Here is a 22,887-nt window from a genome sequence, read left to right as displayed (position 1 = left end):
GCACTAGCTGTACATAAAAAAAAAGATTTGCATCTGCATTGATGCTTTTAAAACAATCTTCCAGTATCTGAGATTTCGAGGGAGCCATGTTTAGAGTACACTGCTGGGCAGAGAGAGAGGATTTTAGTAAAACCCAGGGGACGTGCGGCATTGCACCATTCTCTAGAAGACTGGTTTTTATATATATTTTGTTTTATCATCTTTCAGCGACTTCCTTCATTAAATGTAATGGTGTTCAAACCCAACAAACAATGGCTGCGCTGTGGATAAACAAGTGTGGCTTTGTGACACAGTGGGACAGATCTCATTCCGCTGAGAGAACAGACTTTGCCGTTACAGAAGCATGAAATAAGCACCCAAAACTCCCTGTGTAATTAGCAGTTTTTTTTCAGTTTGTAGTGTGAAGGATTACAGACTGCTTTGAGAAATCACTGTTTACTCCAGGAGACACTCCTGACCATCGCAATAGAAATATAACCAATACCTTATACAGGACACTGGAAAGTCTTTAGCACCATATCCCATTCATCTCCACGACTGGTTTCAGACCCAATTCGCCATTTTATTTTTTTTCATTCATTTCCTTAATCAAGTTTATAATGCTTTATCTTTGAGAATGCTTGCAGTGGCGATCTATTATTGCCCGTCATCTCAGTCTTCAAAGTAGAAAATATCGAATAAATTTAGATTTGTTCTTTCTTCCACCAAGATATGTTAATTACACCAAGAACAGTCCTCTGTCAGCAATTAATGTTTTGCTGCACCTTACATGTTCAATCAATTTAAAGCATTAACTAGCTTCCTGTCCTGTCGCTTGACCACAAACTGTTTCAATTTCTTCCCCCTCAATAAAACGGGAAGCACTTCTGACCCTTTAAACCTCGCAATTCAAAATGAATACAAATTGATAAAGTGACATGGATTCAGACTAACCTTTCATGTGGGCTCACAACTGGTTCACTTTCCTCACCTGGTGTCACCCCCCTAGGCCTGTGTATCAGACAGCTGACCCTAGTGCTCTTCAGCTGATAATGTTAGCCAAATCATGTTCCTCAATCTTTTTCAACAAAGACAAGGAATAATGGCTTCTACAAGATGTTCACAGGGCAGCACACAACACTTGCACAAAGTCACAATAGTCTGTCTCTGTGAGTGTTGAGTTCTGTTGTTTTTCCTTAGGGGGTTTCATCTTTCGTAGGCCTTGTGGTATTCAGTTACATAGATGGACATCAGTCCTTCATGTATTGCTTCCTAAACTCACTCATGCGTTTGTTGTTCCCTTAGATGCCCCGGCAGCAGCTTCTCTTGTTGCAAATGGAGGCAGCAGCTCGTCCAATGTAGCCCCGTTGAATGACGACCTTGATATCTTTGGCCCTATGGTTTCCAATCCTCTCCCATCATCATCATCACAGTTTATTCAGGTAAGCTTTCATTCTAGGGACAAATGACAAATGAAGATGAGCTCTGTGTTTTTTTTTATCTGAATTTGTAGGTATCTATGGTGACTTATTCTGCGCTCTCTTCCAATGGACACTTTTTAAACATGGAATTCTATTATTTCTAAATAATTCCAGACCCTGGTGCTCTTTTATGAACAAGATATGTTTTTTTTTTTTTTTTTCTCTCTCTCTCTCACCAATTTGTCATCAAATTATAATTTTGAGGGAAAAAATATTTTTCTCCATTTCCTGAGCGAATACGATTGTTATATATAACTTTATAGTTCCAGTAGTCTCAATTGATTTGTAAAGTCTTTGAAAGATTAAAGAATACATGGTGAATCATGTTTGGCATTAGCATACTTTGGAGGAGAAAATGTAGTTTGCGATGAGGTTAATTAGTTAATGAGGTTAGTTTCTTTTGGACTCCTAATGCTTCATAAATGGTGTTTCAGATGTTTCCTTTATATTCCGGTGGTGAGCTGCAGAATGGTCTGACATTAAAAAAATATAAAATATAAATAAAACATTTGGTGCTTGTGAGCATGTCTCAGTCTAGTGGTTTATCCACACAAAAAGCTGTGAGGAGGCCGAGTGTGTTCGGCTGAATAGGAGAGTGCAAGAGACAATAAAAAATTGATACCTCTTACTTGTTATGGCTTTGTGAAAAAAATCATTTGGGACGTATGAGAGTTTGAGCATGAAGAGCAATTTGTCTTTGATCTGGGAGTGTAGTTAGACCACCAGGCCTTGTATGTTCCCCTTTGGGATCACTGTGCTGCAGTGAAACTGATCTGGGAATTAGGCCAAAGGCTTACAAAAGCATTTTCCACTTAAATTAATGTTTTATTGAAATATGTGTGGGGGAAACATTTGGGGCTTTTTGTCACAAAATAAGGCATTAACTTTATCTTAAATGTGTCCGCGGTCTGATCTTTTTGTAACTGATAGCATTTTCAGCAAAGTGTGTGCATTACTAAAGTAGGGTAGATTCCATTACTGAATACTAATTGCTTTTTTTTTTTTTTTTTTTTAAGAAATATTCCTAAAGTAATCTGATACAATACCCCAAATTAGTAGCTTAAACAGATTACTTGTGGGATACTTTTGGGGGAAAAGGACACGGTGACTAATACATCTCTCCTGATTCCCACTGGTGATGCATGTAGTTTTTAGGTAATATTAACTCCCCATCCCCAGGCAGACTAATATAGCCATTAACTGCTTTCACTCATTAACAATTAATTTACTGTAGGTGAGTGTTTTATTATTTATTATTCATTGTCATGTCGCCATGTTGTTCTTAAACAAAGGCGGAAAGAGCAAGACCCCAGACAACCAAATGTTTTCAGGGGAGAATTTACTAAATCTAGGGAGGAAATCCAACCCTAGGTTAGATGAAAAGCAACTCTTGATAAATCCCTGCCAGTTCCTGCCACCACACACTAAAGAATTACTGGGGAGAATCCTGAATTACCAGTAGCTGACATTGATTTATTTTAATGGGAATTAACGTGTCATCATGCGCCCAGCCAAGCACTAAAGGGAAGAAACCGAAATAATGTTTCCAAAGCTAACGTTATGATTCAAATGCAAACTAAGTGTAATTATAACATTATAACAGATGCAAAAAAAGCCTTGGCTGCCAAGCCACTGCTTGATGCTGATGTCATCATTACTATTTGAGTGTACTGACTGATGTAATGACGAAATCCATTAAACCCCCATTCACGTCTTTTTCATCTTGTTGCAAGGATTTGTTTTCGTTTGTTTGTCAGAATATTTTTTGTTTGTGTGACAGCAATAGGCATCTGTTAAAATCTGTTTTTATCCCACGAATGACACATGCACATACTTTCCTTTTCATTCATGAACAACCCGAGCCAACCTGTCTTAACATGAAGCAAAGCACATTTGTACAGTACACGTCACATTTTAGATTCCCACTTTCTAATTTTAATAAAAAGTTCTGTTTGTGACATGTCTGATTCCCCCCTTCTACAACAAATGAGTCTGTACCTCCGTGTGATGAAAGCCGAGTCTGTGGCAGCCTGCAATTATGACTGCTGACACCACGGTGATAAATCATGTGCTCGTTAGCTAGACTTCATATCAATAAAAACGATGTTTGCAAAATACTACAAGTGGACTGCTACAGATTTTCAGACTGTCCAGAGTCTTTTCCTGTAAATTATCAAGTAATGTAATCTGAATACATAATGGAAATACTTGCAGTCCATTACTACCTAACACTGGAGATGTATATATATTTTATTCTTTAAAAGGGCAGTCCTAACTATTTCAATTGGCAGGCATACATGTAACCAAGTACTAAAGAAGAAATATGTCAAGAAGCCTTTTTCCCTACCTGAGAGAATTGTATGTACCTTTATTTTTCATGCACTACTGCGCTCCGAAACTTAAAAGGCTTGTAGTTTTTCCCCTTTTGACTGAAAGTCTACATTCAATCTGAGTGAGAGCGCGTAAGTTCGGTGTGTTTCGCTGGCAGGGAAAAGGCGTAGCTGCTCTAAATGCAGCCCTGTTTCTGTCATCAGCTTTCCTGAGTTGTGGTACATTGACACACAAGTGGCTTTGTTGGAGTTGTCAGTTTCGGGTTACTCTTCAAAGATTCATCACGGCAAAGGACATGCTTCATTGATCTAATTAACTGTTGAGAGAGAAGGGAAGGGACTAGTAGGATGTATGGAGAAATGCTCCGTTTAGAGCGTGCCGTTAGCTCTTCCGACAGAGAATAAAAAAGGCCGGAATAACTTCACTCCCAATAACTTAAAATATCCTAATGGGGGGGAAATATGCATTTCTCATGTTTATTAATAATTGATGTTTGAACCACTTTTATAATTTTACAAAACTACAAAATAGATCCGTACAGAAATACAGCATCGCACTATGAAACTTTTTATTTTTCGTTCTTTCTAAATCTGGAAAAACAAATCCTGTTTTAAAAAAAAATATTACTTTTGAAAAGCGCATGAAGATACATTGGCTCCATTGGGTCATTTGTGTTGAAAATACAAGGGATATGGTTTTTGTCTAATTTGAAGGGACTAACTTAGCTCATGGGTTGGTATTTTTGTTTCTCTTGATCTCCGTTCAACCTTCACTTCTCATCTGAAAGCCTGCGTGATTTCTCTGCCCTGATTGTGCATCAGTTCCATCATTCAAACCCACTTCCCCAAATGCAAGGAAGCATGGAGAATTAACATTCAGTCTGTGCTCTTATCCAGAACCGGATCCGGAGTATATTTCACACATGACACCACCTGTTGCAAAACAACCCCCCCCCCCCCCCCCAGACATAAGCTATATGTACAATTATTGTATTCTGGGGCTTCCTATTCACAAATGATGTCTTGATGAAATCGAAAAGCAAAAAAAACAGTCGAAGGAAAGGGTTTATTAATCATTTTGGAGCTGAGGTTCAGTAAATGTCGCTTCTGTGACAATATAAATCCAGCAAATGTATTGTTACAACCCACTTTTAAGTATCTGCATGCTGCAGGATCCTTGCAGGGTGGCAGCTCATTTGTTTTTCAGAAGGATGAGGTGTAAGTAACTTAAGTATGCTCTGTGCAGGCTTTGTGAATAGCAGATGATGCCTATCTGCACTCCTGACTGTGCACGTACACTGAACAACTGGAGCTTTACATTCATAGACCCAGTACGATATAGATCCGGGCGGGGGATGTGATGGTTTTAATAGCTGTTGTGATGCATTCCAAAGGGTAAATAACAAAATATGGTTTTAAAATGTTCCGATTTCTTTCTGAACTAAACGCAAGAAAATGCAGACTGCTTTATGTACAATTTGAGAAGTAAAGGAGATTTTAAAATGTACAAAAAATGTGTAAACTTGTCAGAACCGCCACTCACAGCGGATGAAACGCACACACACACTACATTTTTTGCACTCTATCGCCCCCATCATATTTTTGTATTTCTGTTTCCCTATCATTTTAAGGTCTTTTAGGTATCATATTTTTTTATATAATAACATAGGCCTATCATCTGTAAGGTATCACTCTTGTTAAAGTAATGTCACCATCAAAATATATGAGCCTGTCTTGAGCATCTGCACCTTAAAAAATAAATGGAGATGATCAAACATGATCAATTACGGCCCTAAAGATGGATGGCACAATCAGGAATAAAAACAGACAATACACACGCCTACTAATGACAACTTATAATGGCCAGCTGTGACTTATTGTACCCATTTTATACTTGCAAACAATTCCCCAGTCCAGCTGATGATGGTAATTTCTCATCAGTGTTCTAATTGTAACTCTCGAACTCTCCTGGTAAGCCGGGTCACCTGCCCTTGCCCTGAGATCTTGCGTCTTGCTGGGAAACCTATACCAGGTGCTTTATGGGTTACCGAGTCTTAACGGCTGGCGCTGTGTTCTCTCAGCCAAACCAGATGGTACCATTAAGGAGTCCAGCTGGGATTTTTTTGTTCTTGTATTGCTGGTGAAATTGAGTAGGAAAGGGTTTCTTCTAAAACCACTGAGATGCCAACATTTTCTTTGCTTTTTAAAGAAAAAAACAAACAAAAAAATCTATGCCCCGTTGTCAGTACACAGGGGCTTGGAGTAGTGATTTGATAATGTACAGTAGCCTCCGGATTTCTTCCTCTCGTTGAAGTGTAACTAAAAGTTGTCTTAGCAAGAAAATGCAGATGTTCACTCGGTCTTTTTTTTTTTTTTTTTTTTTCCCGATCTTCCTCCGTTCCTGGTGCCCTCGCTAGAACTGTTATTGACACTTCAACGTGGGTATGAATAAATCTGGAGGCTACACTCTATATGGTCTCTACTGTGTCTTTGTTCTATATTTTAACTTTTTCTGTTGGTGTCTTTTAGGTAAAAAAAAGACAGCACAGCTTGTTAGTTAAACTGGGTATATTTATGTTTGTCCCTTATTTGTAGTTTTGCTTGAACAAGGCCCTAACGACTTTGCTAATTATGCATGTTAGGTAATTAAACCCATCAAACTGTTCCTACTGGATGGTATTTTATGGTGAAGAATCACCATTTTATTTGGGATTTATGAGTCGGTGGTTTTGATGATCCTGATGTGGATTGCCACCGAGGATTGCACTAGAACGTACAGTAAAGACTCGACATTCCTTGAGTTGACATCTGGTGTGGAGTGACCAATTGGAAAACTGTCCTGGGTTTCTCTTTTGGTGCAGGATGAATGATTAATCGCTTTCATACACAGTGACTTGTGAAAGGGGCTTTGCTGAAACTCGTATATAGATGCAGGGCAAGAGCTTCTTACAGCATGTGTCATAGAACAAAAAGACCCTTGACCTGCATAATTGTGAGATTTTCTCTTTCAAATCAAGGCCAGTCTTTTCAACACACACACGAGATCTCAAGATCTCTTGCTTAGTGCAACAAGAAGGTGTGGATTTATTCTTAAATTATGTAAGGGCTGCCTTTAGTTCCCTCTCTGATATATTATTTATTCTAATTGCTTTTTTCGTTCCTATGTGTATCCCTTGTGATCTGCCGGATTCTTAAACATGTACCAGGGGGGAAAAATGCAATCGTGAAGGAATCTGAGGAAGCAATCTGAAGATGCAGTTGTCTGTTTGCGTTCCATTATCCATGTTCTTACACCAATACTTGCTAATTGTCCACAAAATAATGCAAGACCTAAACTGAAATTCTAATTCTAAAATAAAAAATAACATCTACCTTGATGGTCTAGATTCATCATCCCTTGAACAAAGGAAAAAAAAAAAAAAATGTTTTAAGTCAATCTAAATTAAATCATAGCATGCAAGTGCAAATCAACTGACAAGATCGCACTGTCACTCCTCGGTGGTTGAAATGCATTGATGGCATTGTTCGTCATCTTGCAGTTGTTAATAGACTAATTTTCCTTACTGTGATTTACCGACATCCACTTAATCACTGTGAGTGAAAGCCAGGAAATCAAGGGCATGTTCAGAATGTTAATCTGAATACAGTACACTGATTATGCGGGAGAATTTGCAGTTGTGCCACTTTATATCTGCACACTTATAAACAGGATTAATATTACTAATTTGTTATTGCATACAGAGCACAGATGGAAGCTTTTTTGATAGTCTACTTCTCAGATGTCAGTCCTGGTACTTTTTTTGATCGATTTTATATATTTTTTGTTTTGAAACAATTACAGATAATACTAAGAAGACAGAAGTAGACAATGTATCTGGCAGGCATTTAAAGGGGGGTAAAACCGCTCATTCGTTGACTGCATTGCCTGCCGTTTGCTTCATTTCATGCATTATTCATATCACAAGTCCAGTTATCACACTGGAGAGTGTATTCCAGGTTACTGTGGTCAGATTTAAGCTCTGAAATCACAATATGATGAAGCCTTTGCCATTTTTATTTCCCATTCTGCTTTTTTAATGAGGTTAAATACAGTAGCTGGGGTGTTTCAGTGGAAGTAGCCGAGGAGTTTTCACAGTAGAAGGGCCGCTCCAATGAGGGATGTTGTTGGGCTGCTGAGCCACTGTGGGTCTGTTCAGATTGTTCTGATCCTGTTTGCCCATCTGCACAGTAACGACGTGTCACAAAGATTACATAGCTGTCACACCGAAGCTCAAAATGTGTAATGCAAAGTGTGACTTTCATTTTTCATCTCTCGTTGGAATTCCATTTTCTATATTGACATATGATCATAGGTCAATCAAAGCATTGTGCTGGAAGGTCAATCATCATGTAATTCATATATCCTTTATTAGATTCTTCCCACATCTTCTGAAACCTATAATATGTTAATTATTTGTTGATGTATTTTAGAATACAATCACTTATGAATATTATGAAGTAGAACTCCTACAGTAAGTCTAAATAGCACAATTTTGGTCAATTTTATCATTCACTTCCAGGCATATCTTTACCTGTAGCTATGTAAGTATATGTATGCATGTATAATGATTTAGTTGCAGTCTCAGAGCAGAACTCAAGACAAAATCGGCAGCTGTGTGTTGCTATATAACGAAGAGTGTTTACAAACTGCAGACAAAATAAGCAAGAAAGGAGGTTAGGACCCCTATCTTTTCATGTGTGTCTCTCTCTCCTGTTTTCATATGTATTGGAGTATGTTCAGTATTAAAAACACACTGACTGCTTCTTCAAGGCACCTCTGTCTGCTTTTGAAGTCTGAAGTTTAAAGATGCATAGGGAAAATAAAGACCAGCCTGCAGGGTTTATTTTACTGTTGTATGGTTTGTCTCGAGCACTGTAAGCACATCTCCTCACTGTAATCAGAAGTATGGTTGAGATGGTTTGTTTTAGATCCTTCTCTATATACAGCTCTGGAAAAAAATTAAGAGACCACTGCAAAATGTTCAGTTTCTCTGGTTTTACTATTTATAGGTATGTGTTTGGGTAAAATGAACATTTGTTTTTTTTTATAAACTACTGACATTTCCCCCCAAATTCCAAATAAAAATATGAATGGAATGGAATGGCTGCCATACATGTAGAGATGCTGATTTAAGAAAAAATTGCAGTGGTCTCTTAAGAGCTGTATATCTGTTTACCTACATTATCTTCCAGGAGGGAATACATCAACGGCTCTGTGAAGGTCCTAGCACTGACTTTGTGTCTTCTGCTCCTCAGGGCACTTCCAGCAAACCTGCGGCCGCCAGCACGGCCACTGCGACCGGGGACTTGGACCTTTTCACAGAGACAACCACCAAAGCGGAGGATTCGACAAAGAAGCCCCTCTCCAAGGACTCGATATTATCCCTCTATAGCACCGGGAGCATGCCTCAACAAACTGCTCCCGGTATTAAATAAATTCCCCTATATTTACCAAAGTTGTTGCAATAGGAAGGTGTCTATCAATGCCAACCCAGGTCATTTAGTTAGTGTCTACCTGGCTGTTATCCATGTGTGTTTTTCCCTGTAGTTGGCAGAAGCGATGCATGTGTCCTGTCACAGATGCATCGAATCACTGAATGCACGCAGGATATCGTTGCAAATTAGGTCACTGGGTCTTCCTATGAAATTAAACAGCTTGACCATCGGCAGATCCCAGTTGTGGGGTCGCTGAGCCACAGCTTGATAACACTTGCAGCGAAGTAAAAACCTTCATTAACAAGGGAATCAATTATTTAGGCGTTGCGTATCTCGGTGTTCCGATTTGATCAGAACAGAAATATTTCCTGATGTTTAAACCTGTCTCATGCGTTTGCTTTTAACATCACAGTGGGCCCAGATAAAGAAAATTGGCATTGTCAAAAGTTTTTTAAACTGACAATGAAGGCATTTCTGTTTACGGATTGAGTCGGTTTTCGGTGTGCTTGGATGTCGTAGCTCAGCCCGTTTCATCCAGTTTCCCTTTTTTGTTTTTCTTTTAATACTTTGAACTTCAGCACTGACTACCATTGTTTTTATATTTTGTTCCTCTTTGCTCTTTTCAGCTGGAATGTATATGGGACCATCTCAAATGCAGTTTGCTTCCCAACCTTCGGCAACATTTCAAGGCTTCCCCAGTATGGGCACAGCTATGCCCCCGACCACGGGCATGATGGGACCTGTGATTGGCCAGTCCATCCCTATGATGGGACAGAATGCCGGCATGATGGTTGGCATGACGATGCCTAATGGATTTATGGGCAACACGCAAACTGGAGTTATGGGACTTACTCCAAATGTCATGGGACCTCAGGGTGCAATGGCTGGAAACGTGGTCAACCCTCAGAACATGTACGCCATGCAACCCAACCAGCAGGGACAATGGAATATTAGTCAGGTATGAACAGGCACTTGTTGACTTGTTTCTTTCGCTTCATGGTGCTTGATAATACATTTTCATAAAGAGGCTTCCCTATTTGTGGACACAGTGTAGCATGAAGAATTGGGAAGTTTGGCTACAGTTCAGTTGTTTGTTTTTTAAAGCTTTTATCTGGATTGTATTCCTGCGCTTTTGCCAAAAACCGCATGGAAATCCTTGCCATCTCCCACCGTTCAGCATGCGGCAGAAAACGGTTATGAAGCCGCCGCTGGCTTCCCCCTGCACATCTTTTGATTATTACTGGAGGTTTAACAGCAATGTTCTCGGCCTTCAGGAGGTTAATTAGATATCATAAATCAATTGAATGCACTTCAGATATGGGTGTACTAATTAAAGGCCTCGTCACACCATTTGCACACATGAGCATTGTAAAGTTAAATGCCTGAAGCACTGCATTTGTCATTGTCACCATGTTATAATCAAGAATTCATACGTTAATATTTGCTTCCACTGGCATCGTATTGACGCATGCTCTTGTAGAGGCGATGTATTAGGATGATATTCACCAGTACTTTAATATTAACCTGTTGTGGAAAAATAAATAAATCAACAAAGCTAATTTGCATTGCTTCTTTGGTCCCTAAAGAGCTGAATGTTCTTGATGTGATGCTTCATACAGCTTTGTACATCTAGAGATCTAGCTAGCTCAGGTAATTGACAGATCCAAGCAATTTGTCACTAAAGACAGACGGCTTACAGCATCATACAAGCCCATAAAAGATGTTGTGGCATTCGTCATTCAAATATAATTCATTTCTGCGTCTACTAAATTTCTGTCCTGATGAAAATAAAAATATTTTTATTTTCTTCCTCGAGCTATTATATTTGTTTCATTCTTAAATTAGTTCAGTTACTCACCCTGCCAAGACGGTGGCAATAAAAAACACCACCTGCCAGTTTGAGTTTCACCTTATAAATCACGCGGCGATGGGAGATTCAGATCGAGAGCAATATACCCTTGCTGTTGTCTTTTAGGCGCATCCATAATTGACCAACAGTAACCATTTAGATGGACGGACAGAAGATTCTCATTTGACTCTCTGTCCAGAGACACCGCCAGCAACAGGAGTTTCACACACAGGCGCAATTATAAGGCTGGGAAGAGCCTCTCGCAAGCCGCCTTTCAAGTAATAGCTGCGATTCGCGGCTTGTCACTGCTGATCAGTGTGACTGCTTTCTCTGCGCCGCGCGGGCTGAGCGGAGCGCAGGGGAGAAACTGCCACGATGTCTGTCTGGGTTTTTTTTTTTTTTTTTTTTTTCTCTCTGCCTTTTCCAACTGACTACCTGTTTTCATGAACGTTTCTCCTGCAAAAGCCAAGATTTCTTGTCATATTCCTTTTGATGTATTTTTCAGTATTATGTAGCATATGAAGGACAGAAAGTGTGATGGGACACTAAATAAGGCTGTGGTGTGCTTTTTTTATGCATTTGTTTGTTGTTTTTGTGTTAGATGAATCAGCAGATGGCGGGGATGAATGTGAACGGCCCTGTGGGAGCGATGGGCTTCGGGCAGCCGGCGAACACAATGGGGAATTGGACGGGGACCACCACTGGCCAGACCCTCAGCACCCAGCTGTGGAAGTGAATAAGGGAGCTTCCACTCGCAGTGGCCCGTGGGCAGCCTTTGCTCTTGAGGCACACAGACCCTGTATTTTATCCATGTACTGACACGTATTTTCTTGTTTCAAACCATTAATACTCTGGAGAATATCCGCTCAATCCTGTCGGTGTGTATTGATTGAGTGACCAGAGTGTTAACTATCCAGACTGGCAGCTTGGCCGTCTTATTTGCAAAACACGTTTTCTTAAAGCATATCAGCGAGAAGCTGCTGGACCAATTATACAGTGTCTAATATATCATTACCAAATCAATAGTGAGTAATAGTATTTAAATGGCAAAGAGATATGGCTATCATGTTTGTGAAACCCCCTCTCCCCTTCCCCTCGAATCTATATAACCTCCCAAGATCCAGCCAACCTGTAGAAGATATTGTATAAGCAAATGTACTGTATGTTACCATGAATAGAAAAATCAGCTGATCAGTAAAGATTGTTTTGTTACACAGACCATCTCTTCAGTTAAAACAAGTCCTCCATTTTACTGTGATGTTTATTGTGTGCATTACAGAGAAAGCACAGTTAGTAAACGGGAAAATAAACCTGGGAGACTGCCGGTTGTGCTCGTGTACAATTCCAGCTGGACAGGATGTGAATTTCCGACCTCAGCATTGATAGGTTAATAAATACTGAATCTGGCGAACAAAAAAAAAAAAAAAAAAGCAGTCATGCAACCTCTTGCAATGTGCTTTTTCTGAGTCTTTTAAATGTGGACAGGGTCACTCTGCTTTGCAATAATTTAAGAATTTGAACCAGTCCTCCAGGTTTATTTCTATATTGTGTTTACATTTTATGGTGCCTAGTACAGATAATGTTATTTCCGTGCATTAAACAGTTAATAGCCATGAAACATTGCGTGATCCTTTTGTCTAATAACTGGTCGTATTGTAATGATTTCTCCTTGTTTGCTTTGTTTTTAACAGTCCCTTTTTGAATAAGGACAGTTCTTCTCCGTCGTAAAGTGAGAGAATACCAATGATCGGTGGCCATGTGGCGTTTTCATAGTTTTAGGTATATGGTTCGAAAGAAAGGCCATCCCATAGTTATTTTTAGCTTTGCCCCGTAAAGGTTTAAAATGTCAGGACTCTATCCAGTGGGCTGAACTGATCCAGATCTGAAGACACTGTTAACGAGAGTTCAGAAGAGGAAGAAAAAGACATGCAGGTGAAGACAAAAGCACGTTGTACTTGAGATCCCAAGTTCTCTGATATTCGGCTGACGGGGGGGGATAAAGGTCCTCCATTCAAGATGGGCCACAGAAAGCTCGGAAGATCGACTCCGATAAGGGTTTTGTTCGCCAGACGGCCCCTGTGTGCCTTTTCTGTGAGGCTCTCCGGTCCATATTATACCTCGATCTGAACGGTGTCTTGGCGATGTTTCGGCTCGTTCCCTAGGTTCACTTTCTCGGTCCGAGTGTGCCAAACCAGGACCTGGGAAGGGGAGAGGAACAAAGTGCGGCATGAGTTTGTGTAAAAGGAACCTGTACTGTTCGTGATACCATTGTTGTGCGCTTTCCATGTAATACTGCTGAAGTTGGGTTACAGCTTCATCTCAATAAAGGGGATAAAATCAGCTGAAACTTGGTGATCCTTTAACTTAAGAACAAAATGAAATGCCTTTGAAAATGTATACCTGTTTTTTTAATCAAATCTATTTATAACTTTTTTTTGTGTGAATATGAATGGCACCCTAATTATGTACATTTTCAAACTTGCTACAGAATTGCCCTGTAAATTGCGGAGATTTCTGTTTCGTACTGTACTGACTGATATGCTTGACACACTGAATAGCTAATGGGATTATCTTCTATATTTAACAAGGCTGTTGCAGCAGTGATGATGCATTAATGACATTCTCTTGTCCACTTTATTCCATATGAAAAGCAAAGCAGATACGTGAGCATGATGAGATGCATAAATGGGTCTTTAAGTGTGTAAATCTCAGAGGTGTTCATGCCTAACAAAAGCAGGAATCCTTTTGTCAGTATAAAGATAGGAGAGTTCAAGCTTTTATCCCACTTGTCTTCCCTGACTATTACAGCATGACCGCCTTTAAACCATTGAAAGTCCATCTATTACAAATAAAAGTCATTACACAAATGAGTTCCGATTTCCCTGTCAAAGCAGTTAAAATTACAGAATGACACTTTGTCTGAGGAAGGAGTAGGCAGAACAAAGAGATGTCACCGAGACTGTGGTATAAAGAGCAAGAATAAAATGGTCTTTGAAGGATTTGCATTGCGATGTGTGAATGCAGACCCGTCAAATCATTTCCATAGCTACAACAATTTGAGAGAGGGCTCATGGTAAATGTGACATCAATAGAGAAAGCAATATTGTGAGCGGAGAAAAGTTCATTGCCGTTAATGGGAGCATTAAATAGCTGTACCATTGCAAATGTGTAAATAAAGCTTCATTGTGCAGTTGACAACACATTCCTCTTCAGTAATGTTTGCCAACCATTGGGGCTATATTACATAAATCCTCATTAGCTGAACTACTGCCATTATCTTACACACTGCTTTTCAGTCTTCTTTGTCGCTTGAAAAATAGAAATAGGTTTGCAGTGGTTTTTATATGCTTAAACGGGTGTGGGAGGAGGAAAGATGAGCATGAATGTTATAGAGATGGGTGACCTACCCAACATGAAGCAAACTGCAGCCTGAATGAATTCCATTGGTGGGGGAGGTATAAAAACCTTGAAGAGATATGCACCTGGCCTTCGGGTGGAAATGGAATCGGCGCCTGCTGTCAAACAGCTGGAAACCTGCGGAAAAGCTTGCGCAATATGGCAGCTATGCTTCAGCGACAAGAAAACCAGATCTCTCCTACAGAAAGTGCTGCTGGGAACAAATGCCTTTGTCAAGTGAGCCACTGAAAGGCAGATTTTTCTTTGTCTTGAGGAATAAAATGCGCCGTTCTCCTGTGTCCCGAGTGAATCAATGGCTGCTAGTTTGCTAACTGTGTTTAATGACAACAGAAGCACTTCGGGGGTCACGACTACAGAGCTAACCTGCTTTCCTGGGTGTCTTAGGCCTGATCTTATCTTTGTTTGTTTAAGAGTACTCTTGGTTATAAAAACCTAGGGTATATAGAAATGGGGGTCGGCAGAGGGATCACCCCCCCCCATCCACAAAGCGCTCCCCTGATTAAAAAGGATTGTGAAACTACAGCACTTGCAGTCATGTGACATCCTATCAAATATTTGTGTAAGATCGCAACAAAAAGGCTTTTTTATTTTGGCCAAAGAAAGAAAGATGTGTTTAAAGACACTGCTTGATAGAGAAGATTCTAATCCTAGTCATGTTTTCATTTTACTTAGTGTTTTATTATTATCAAATTACATTCTTCCTTACTAGTCATTTGGGCCAAAATGTGCACATTAATGCTTAATAACCCTACAGTTCCACAGTGTGGGGTGTTCAGGTCATTAGTATTAGTAGATTGTCAAAAGCATCAGCAGATTGGTGCTAACATTGAAAACAGGAGGCGGTAGATTGTGTTGGAGCTGCGACCTTCACCAGAATCAGCAGCTGAGAAACAAACAAAGGTGGGGAATGGGGTGGTACTGAATTCAAACATCTCATAGCAGGGAATTCCTTAGCGATCCCTGTATCTGTCTCGCGGCCTTCGCGGTCCCTAATTAAAACTACTGGTGTGTTGTGAGAAATGTTGCCAATTATAGATACTGGGGATGTTAATCCATCTTATAACCTATGTTATTGATCTGTTTTATAACGCTTACCCGAGTACAATTCTGTGCTTTCGGTTCAAGGTCTTCCACTTTCGTGATCTGTTTTAGGAAGTCGGACTCCTGCATTCCTGGCTGGGATCCCCGGCGCTTGAACACTGCTTTGGGGTTGGCCAGGATCACTTGAAGACTTACAGCAAAACCTGGGAGAAAACAGTGTTTTTTACTCAAGGTAACCTTTCATACACAATATGTGAGCATTTTTTTTTCTATTAAATACTACATTAATATCCAGAGAAGGAAACAGTTCAGTATTATAGATGAAACTGATTAAACTTGATATGAATATAGTAGGACAACCGCTCCAAATGGGTTGAATTCCAAAAGGGTAGTATACACTAATATTTTACACTAGCATGTATATTATTAATACAAACAGAATTGAGACTATGGATTGTGTTCTCTCAGCAAATGTTTTTTTAGCTAACTTCTGATATTAATTCAGAGGAGTTTTTAAACCCTAATATACAGATAACGCTGTGTGGCACGAATAATCATAAAACGATTGGATTACTTCTGTGTCATTAGTCTTACTGTGATCATGCTTGTGATTGCAACAATACTCCATAGCTTTCTCGATTCGGAAATAAAAAATCGCCTTGGCTGTTGCTGGTGTTGTTCTGAGATTTGACGAGATGTGCAACATCAAGGGAAGCTGAGCCACAAACCCCAAAGGATCAGGGAGACTGAATGACCAGCTACCTTTATCCACCGTCACATATATTCTGGTTTTGTCTGCCAGAGGGAATCGAACATCAAGTGTCACATTCAAAGGCTCAGACTCCCGCCTAGCAAAAGCTTTCAAGTTCACACGTTAAGAAAAGCACTTCAGTCCCAGCTTCAGGTAATAGTCTCTGTGTGGAGCTAGTGTCATTGTGCCTCCCACACAGTGGATAAAAAAGTGCTCTGTACAACTAATGAGGGCATTAAGTCGTCTTCAGGTTGTCACACACTGCGTCGCACCTCCAAATTACAGACCCGTTTACGTGGAATCAAAATACGACAACAACAACATCTGAACATGATCGTTTCCGTTCAGTTGGGACGAATTGAACTTGTCTTTTAAACACAAAACCCGATTAAATTAAAGTTAGGCTTTCAATGGGGAAAAGATTGTGATGTCTACAATTGGCAAGACTAATTTGTATTGTATGCCATATAATGTCAACCGGTAAGACATTAATTGCTGTATAATTATCTCACTTCAATATATCACAGAAAATGCTGTAGTAGGTAAATAGCTGCAGCTGCTAGGCTACTGTTGCAGACACCATGTTGTGCAGGGAGCAGGGAGCGAAATACGCTGGAAGCAACTTTACTGTTATCAAGTCTTAATTAAGAACAACACCACGGAAAAAAAACAAAAAACTACCGGATCCTGTTAGGAGGAAGGCTATGGAATTGTCTCTTGTGAATAGCAGTGGACTGAAATGAACATAATTAATCTTGCACTCATCTTCTCATGTTTTTCTAACACACAGCATTCCCCTTTTACACAAGTGAACACACTAAATCCGGTCGCTTGATGCCAGTTGAAAAGCTGATGTGCTTAGGTTCCTGATTTTCCTATTTCCAGAACAGATGCCGTGCGTTATTTCCAGTGGTTCCCCCTCATCCTTTTCGATTTGGCAGATGTCAGTCTTATGCACCAGAAAATGAACAGCCATGTTTCCCAGAGATATATGGGGAGTCGGAAAAGGGTGCAAGAATCATCTGTTGTCAGATCTCGGCTCACAAGTAATATCCGGCACCCTCAAACGATCTCAAGGCAGCGTTTCAATCATATTTAAAGTACTCTCTGCCAGCTCAGCTAAACTCCAAGTGGATTTACAAATGGCATATTAAAACGTTCCTTCATACACCTTATAGGATGCTTTTACACAAAGTAAGCCATTTTTTTAAGAGTTTTTTATTTTGATTTGTTTTTTGTTGTTTGATTTGTGTCAGTGCACAGTACAGTCAATCTCATTAGAGTGTTGATCAGCCTCCTGCTTTTTGAAATGACCGCAGGAAGGAGAAATTGTGGTAGAATCGAAAAGTACAGAATTGTAACCGAAAAAGCTCCATCTGGACTCCCCCTGTGCGAGCTGATTTGTGGAGCTGTCATTGGCCGTAACTGTTGGTTGAATTCTGCAAATTCTGCAGCTTAATTGCTCTCTAATAGTGCCCTTCATCATTTGTTACATTAACAATGAGGCTAGTATGAATGAGACATTTAAGATTACACACTTTACAACGTGTAAGACTGCCTGCATTTCATGTTACAAAACAGGTAATGGGATTCTGTATGTTGTTACAGTTACACTGGCTGTCTGCGTGTTGTTTCTTCACCATTTTCAGGCCAATTTTACACTTGATTAAAAAAAAAAAAAAACTGCTAGTGTTAGAATAATGGTGTGAGAATGGGAGGAAGGAAAAAGAGTGGGATGCCCAACACCCCCTACTGGTTGAGCTGAAATCTGAAAATATTCTTTGGTAAAAAAATACAATTCTATTTGCATTGAAAGTTTATGCAGTTGCTACTGTGTTTTAATGTAATATCATTATTCCTAACCCTAACACATACAATATTTAAAACATTTTAAATATCATTACAATGAATGAGCATTGTAGTATTGTCAGTTAAAGGTTTGAGTGTATTAGTGTATTAGTCAAAACCCAGACATTTTAGGAACACGATTAACTTACCTGCCATGTCAATAGCAAACGGGCGGTCTGCTCTCCAGCCGGTGTACCAGCCCACCACTCTGCCTTTGTCCACTACGGGGCGCTCGTACCGCCGGCCGCCCACCAGCCCAACTGGCCAAACGGAGACCGTGCGTGTCGACCGCATCTGCCACCAGAGACACAAGTTTGTTTTTTTGTGGTGCAGGAGTAGCTACCACTAAGTATCTCCTAAAACATCTTGCAACCACCTATTGCATGACTCCCTGATCTCTGCTTGTTTTTCTGCAGTTGTACCTTGAATTGCCTGGCAGAGGGAAAACAAGATTCAAGGTATTGTGCAAAGCATATAAAAGATGCGGAAGAAAACATAAAAGCTTAATTTTCAAGACACTACATTGTACCTGGAAACACATAAATCTTTAATAGTCTTTACAGTGCTTTCTTGTAAACGTGTTCTGTATTCCTTCAGCTGGTGCCTGACAGGGTCACATCTGTGAAGTATACATGAATACCCTCCCTGTCTAGCCGGAGAGCCGAGGGACCACTGAACTTGCAGGTGCCTCCTTTGCCTTTTGTACTCCTACCCTTGCACAAGGGTCCTAAAGATTACAGGCTGCTCCAGGCAAGTGCCACACTTTAAAGAGTCTCTCCCTGAACAAACGAACCTCAATAGATGCTGAAGCCCTTCCCTCCAGGCATATTGCAGTGTGATCTTATTTGGTGAGATTTCATCTAAAAGCTGCCTATTATTTAAATCCTGCTGTTGTGCGCAGGAGGAGTTTGATCCTGCAATCATTTCTGTAATTTGTTTTTAATATTTTGATTGAAGGGTTGCATTGCTATTGAACTCGAGTGCCAGCTCCTCTTGACTCTACATTAATGCTCAGTGTCTTTGTACTATTGTTCCAATAAGCTGTCCAAAGCTGCCTATATAATGTTGTTCGTATGTGCATTTGTGTCATAGGATTTGGTACATGCATGTATCAACACATTACACATGCAATTCAGAAAAAAACAATGGTCTCCTTGTAATTGTTGGCTCACCACCTACACAGACAGGTGGTTTCTGTTTGTTTGATATTCATTTCTTTACAATTCTGGTAACGTATTAACAATGGGCTTAATATGTAAAAGCCCTCCATGATTACTGTAAAGGGAAATTATTACACTTGTTACACTAGTCTCCCTAATCAAGCAGCTGTAGATTGAATGCAGAATGTGGTTAAATTCAAGGGATTAATACAATACATATCAAGTTGATATTGTATTCTTTTCCCTCTCTTTTTTAAAGGGTATTGTACCTGTTGCTTTCAATAGAACTGGAGCAAATGTGACAAAGACCTACATTTTAATAATACAAGTGAAACATTCATTCTAATTAAATGCAATATCAGCTCAAATATGAAAGGAAAATGGCCTTGCGCCTACAATTATATGTACAACTTAAATGGTGCTTGAATGTACTATGCTGTAAAATAATTAATGATCAAAGTGTACTACATTTATTATAAATATAATAAACTGGCTCGTTTGCATACTTTCATGTACTCAAGTATCACAGGAAGTGCCAAATTGACGGATGTAATAGATAAACAACGAAAATAAAATCTATATAGGTTCAAACTATAGATGTGAAAGGATTAGGGAATTGCACAAAAAACTTACAAACTGGGGCATGATTGCGTTTTTGTTTAATAAATAAGTGCAGCTGTTCACAATTCCCTGTGGCTTTCCTAATTCTGCTTTCTTTCCATGTACCGAGCACTCTTATTGCGAGCTGCATACCATTAGAGGGCCATTGCCGTTGTGCGATTGAGAAAAACGAGTCATGAAACAGACGGAGAAAGACTTGATTGGACTAACTACATTAGTGCACACTAATACGTTTCCTGACACCACATTTGCAGCCAGGAAATCACTGCAAATGAATCTCGCAAAGACATAATGAATTGCAGTGGGGCGTGCGCTGCTAATGTCTGTACACACTATACAGATACAGGGTGCGCGACGTTCCCGTTTTCTGTCATGTGCATGTCAATTGGATTAAAGAACTGAACTACATACCTGTTACTAACATGACATGTGTACAGCACATGCACGACAAAGTTCAAACCTATTTAAACCATGCATTGTGCCCTGATGCTGTAATTCAGGAATGGAGACAGCATTACAGCCACTGCACATATACACTGTAGCAAAATCCACCAGAAACAAATGTTCCTGGATTTCAAGATTACAATGTGATTAAATGACGACAAAAAACAAAATGAACCACAAACAGGTCAGTTTTACACTATCCTTATGAGGAAAGCGAATATAATGTCAATACATGCATGCAATTATATATACAGCCTATAAGGTGTTGTTATTAAAGTATTATAATACATACTGTGAGGGTATAAACCAGAGTTAGGGAGATTAAAAAAGCAATAAAATCCAACATGATTGCTCACACTAGACTATATTTGATAACACCATGTTACACAGTTACATATGCCAACCTTTAATATAATATTTAATACACTGATTTGTAAAGCGAGCCTATCATTTGAACGGTAACACACGGAGGTATTTGAATGCGAGTTAAACTAACCTTTTTATGTTTCTTTGCAAGGTTAAAAATGTATATATAACCTAGAAAGTAACATGAGCTTTGGATCACTTTCTCCTGTGTTTTTCACCTGTCTTTGCAAACACTTTCTCTCTCCATGGATCGACCCCCTGCCTATAACCAGCCTCCCCGCATCTCTGCACTTAAGCTCACAGTTCAAAAAAACAAGTGCAAGGGGACGCAAAGTGACAAACTCCTGCATTTCAAACGTGTGCGTTATTGCGCACCAGCAAATCAGAGCGGAAAGCCAACCAGACACCAACAGGCAGAAATACAATGATAAAATAAATGATGGGATGGGGGGGCGGGTGGGGTAAGTAAATAAAATCTCTTCCGCTACCTCTTCGAAAAGCTCCAGGCTGTAAGTGTTATCATCATCCGCGAAAAACACCACCCCGGCGTCTCTGGGGGCGCGGTGCTGCCGGAGCCAGCCGAGCCCCGCGTTCCTCTGCTCGGTGGCCCGCGGCAGGCCGGCCCGCTTGTAGCGCCGCGGCGTGGGGACGTGCAGGTGCGTGTGGGGCAGCCCGGAGCGGGCCAGGAAGCGGGACACCAGCTCGGTGCGGCTGTGCGAGTCCTCCACCAGCAGCCAGTGGAAATGGGGCACCTGGCGGAAAGTGTTGGCCAGGCGGGTCAGCTCGGCTTTCTGCACCGCCCGGCTGTAAGTGGGGGTGATGGCGTAGATGACGGGCGCGGCGGAGCGGTTGCTGCTGACCCGGGGTGTCCTATCCATGCGTTGGGTATGCCCGAGTCTGGAGACGTAGAGATGCGCAGGGCTTCTGCCGGACGTCCTCTTGGTGTCGATATCGATCATGATGATGACGATCAAAACCCAGGGCAGAAGTATGAAGAAGCGGCTGTAGAAAAGTGATTTCATGATGCATCGGGCTGATATCGCATTAAAAAAAAAGTCCACTTGGATTAAAAAAACCAATCCTCAGTGAAATGCATTGCGTCTATCCTTTTATTTTATTATTATTATTATTATTATTATTTGGGAATCCATATGAAGGCACCCCTGGGATTGAGTTCAGTGGCATTTGTAATCATACTCTAGAATAAAAATTGCCTCGCATGCATGGTGTTTCTGACAAGACACCTCAGAAGATGCAGGTTTTGGGTTTCAAGCTCAGCATCCCCTGGTTGTGGCCATACGCGCAACTCTCATGGATGCTCAGGAGCGCATCTTTGCTAAGTTTTTATATCCCGTCTCCTTGAAAACGCCGCCGCCTCCTGCTCCCATCTGGACCCTCTCTGCCACAGATCTCCTCTCTGAGAAGGGAAAGAAAGTGCCACCTCACATTGTTGCTGACGGGGAGCTGAACTAATACAGCACAGGTAAAACGCATCCTATCTTCTTCTCCCAGTCTCTCTGATGATGAGCCATATATTTCAGAAGTGATCAAGGCGAAGTGTGCAGATGATCCATCTCTTTTGTTCAGTCGGTTGCTTTTCCACTTATATCCTTTTTAGGGTGGGATTTGTATTTTGTTGTCAAATAAAACGCTGATCGGATCTCTAATCCGCTCTCTCCCTCACTGGCACCAACACCAGACTGGAGACTGGAGGAGGTGCTGAAGAGATTTGTTTTGCTGGGACTTGAAAAGCGTCAGTGTCCACTGAGATTGGAGACAGCCTTCGCCTATGAGATCTGTAGAGGAGAAGAAGTGTGTGTGTGAGAGAGAGAGAGAGAGGGAGGCAGGGAGGGAGGGAGGGGTACTCTCAAACGGTAGAGTGGTATTTTTATATAATGGCGTATTGAATAACATTGCAGGTCAGGGGGCTGCAGTCAGAGCAGTAGAAGCTGCTCTACATCCCAGATGAGCTAAAAATGACTTAATTGTCCCTTTTCATCAACTATAAAAGTAACTGTAAGACCTGCAGGACTGTGACTAGCCAAGAGAAGGGTCCCACACCCCTCAGTTAGACAGTTATATCAACAGGAATCTAAAAACACAAAATGCTGGATATCAGTTGTAC

General features: G+C 40.5%; 2 protein-coding genes across 4 annotated transcripts in view; one reads left to right on the top strand and one right to left on the bottom strand.

Moving 5' to 3' along the window:
- Nucleotides 1-13,454, top strand: part of smap1 (small ArfGAP 1) — a 78,362-nt gene extending 64,908 nt beyond the window's left edge. For all 3 annotated transcript variants that reach the window (XM_066697368.1, XM_066697366.1, XM_066697367.1), the window contains 4 exons: nt 1,285-1,421; nt 9,086-9,254; nt 9,892-10,223; nt 11,716-13,454. In XM_066697368.1, coding sequence (XP_066553465.1) covers nt 1,285-1,421; nt 9,086-9,254; nt 9,892-10,223; nt 11,716-11,850 — 773 coding nt within the window. In that variant the 3' untranslated portion in view covers nt 11,851-13,454. The remainder of the gene's footprint in view (nt 1-1,284; nt 1,422-9,085; nt 9,255-9,891; nt 10,224-11,715) is intronic.
- b3gat2 (beta-1,3-glucuronyltransferase 2 (glucuronosyltransferase S)) lies at nt 12,527-22,544 on the bottom strand. The gene is made up of 4 exons (XM_066697369.1): nt 21,251-22,544; nt 18,321-18,465; nt 15,627-15,775; nt 12,527-13,312 (listed from the first exon to the last, which is right to left on the bottom strand). The coding sequence occupies exons 1-4, from the start codon at nt 21,782-21,784 to the stop codon at nt 13,226-13,228; spliced, it is 915 nt and encodes a 304-aa protein (XP_066553466.1). The 5' UTR covers nt 21,785-22,544; the 3' UTR covers nt 12,527-13,225.
- Between the last annotated feature and the right edge of the window lie 343 nt (nt 22,545-22,887).

The sequence above is a fragment of the Amia ocellicauda genome, chromosome 23, assembly GCF_036373705.1.
Source record: "Amia ocellicauda isolate fAmiCal2 chromosome 23, fAmiCal2.hap1, whole genome shotgun sequence".
Taxonomy (NCBI): domain Eukaryota; kingdom Metazoa; phylum Chordata; class Actinopteri; order Amiiformes; family Amiidae; genus Amia; species Amia ocellicauda.
This window is presented reverse-complemented; position numbering and strand designations above follow the sequence as displayed.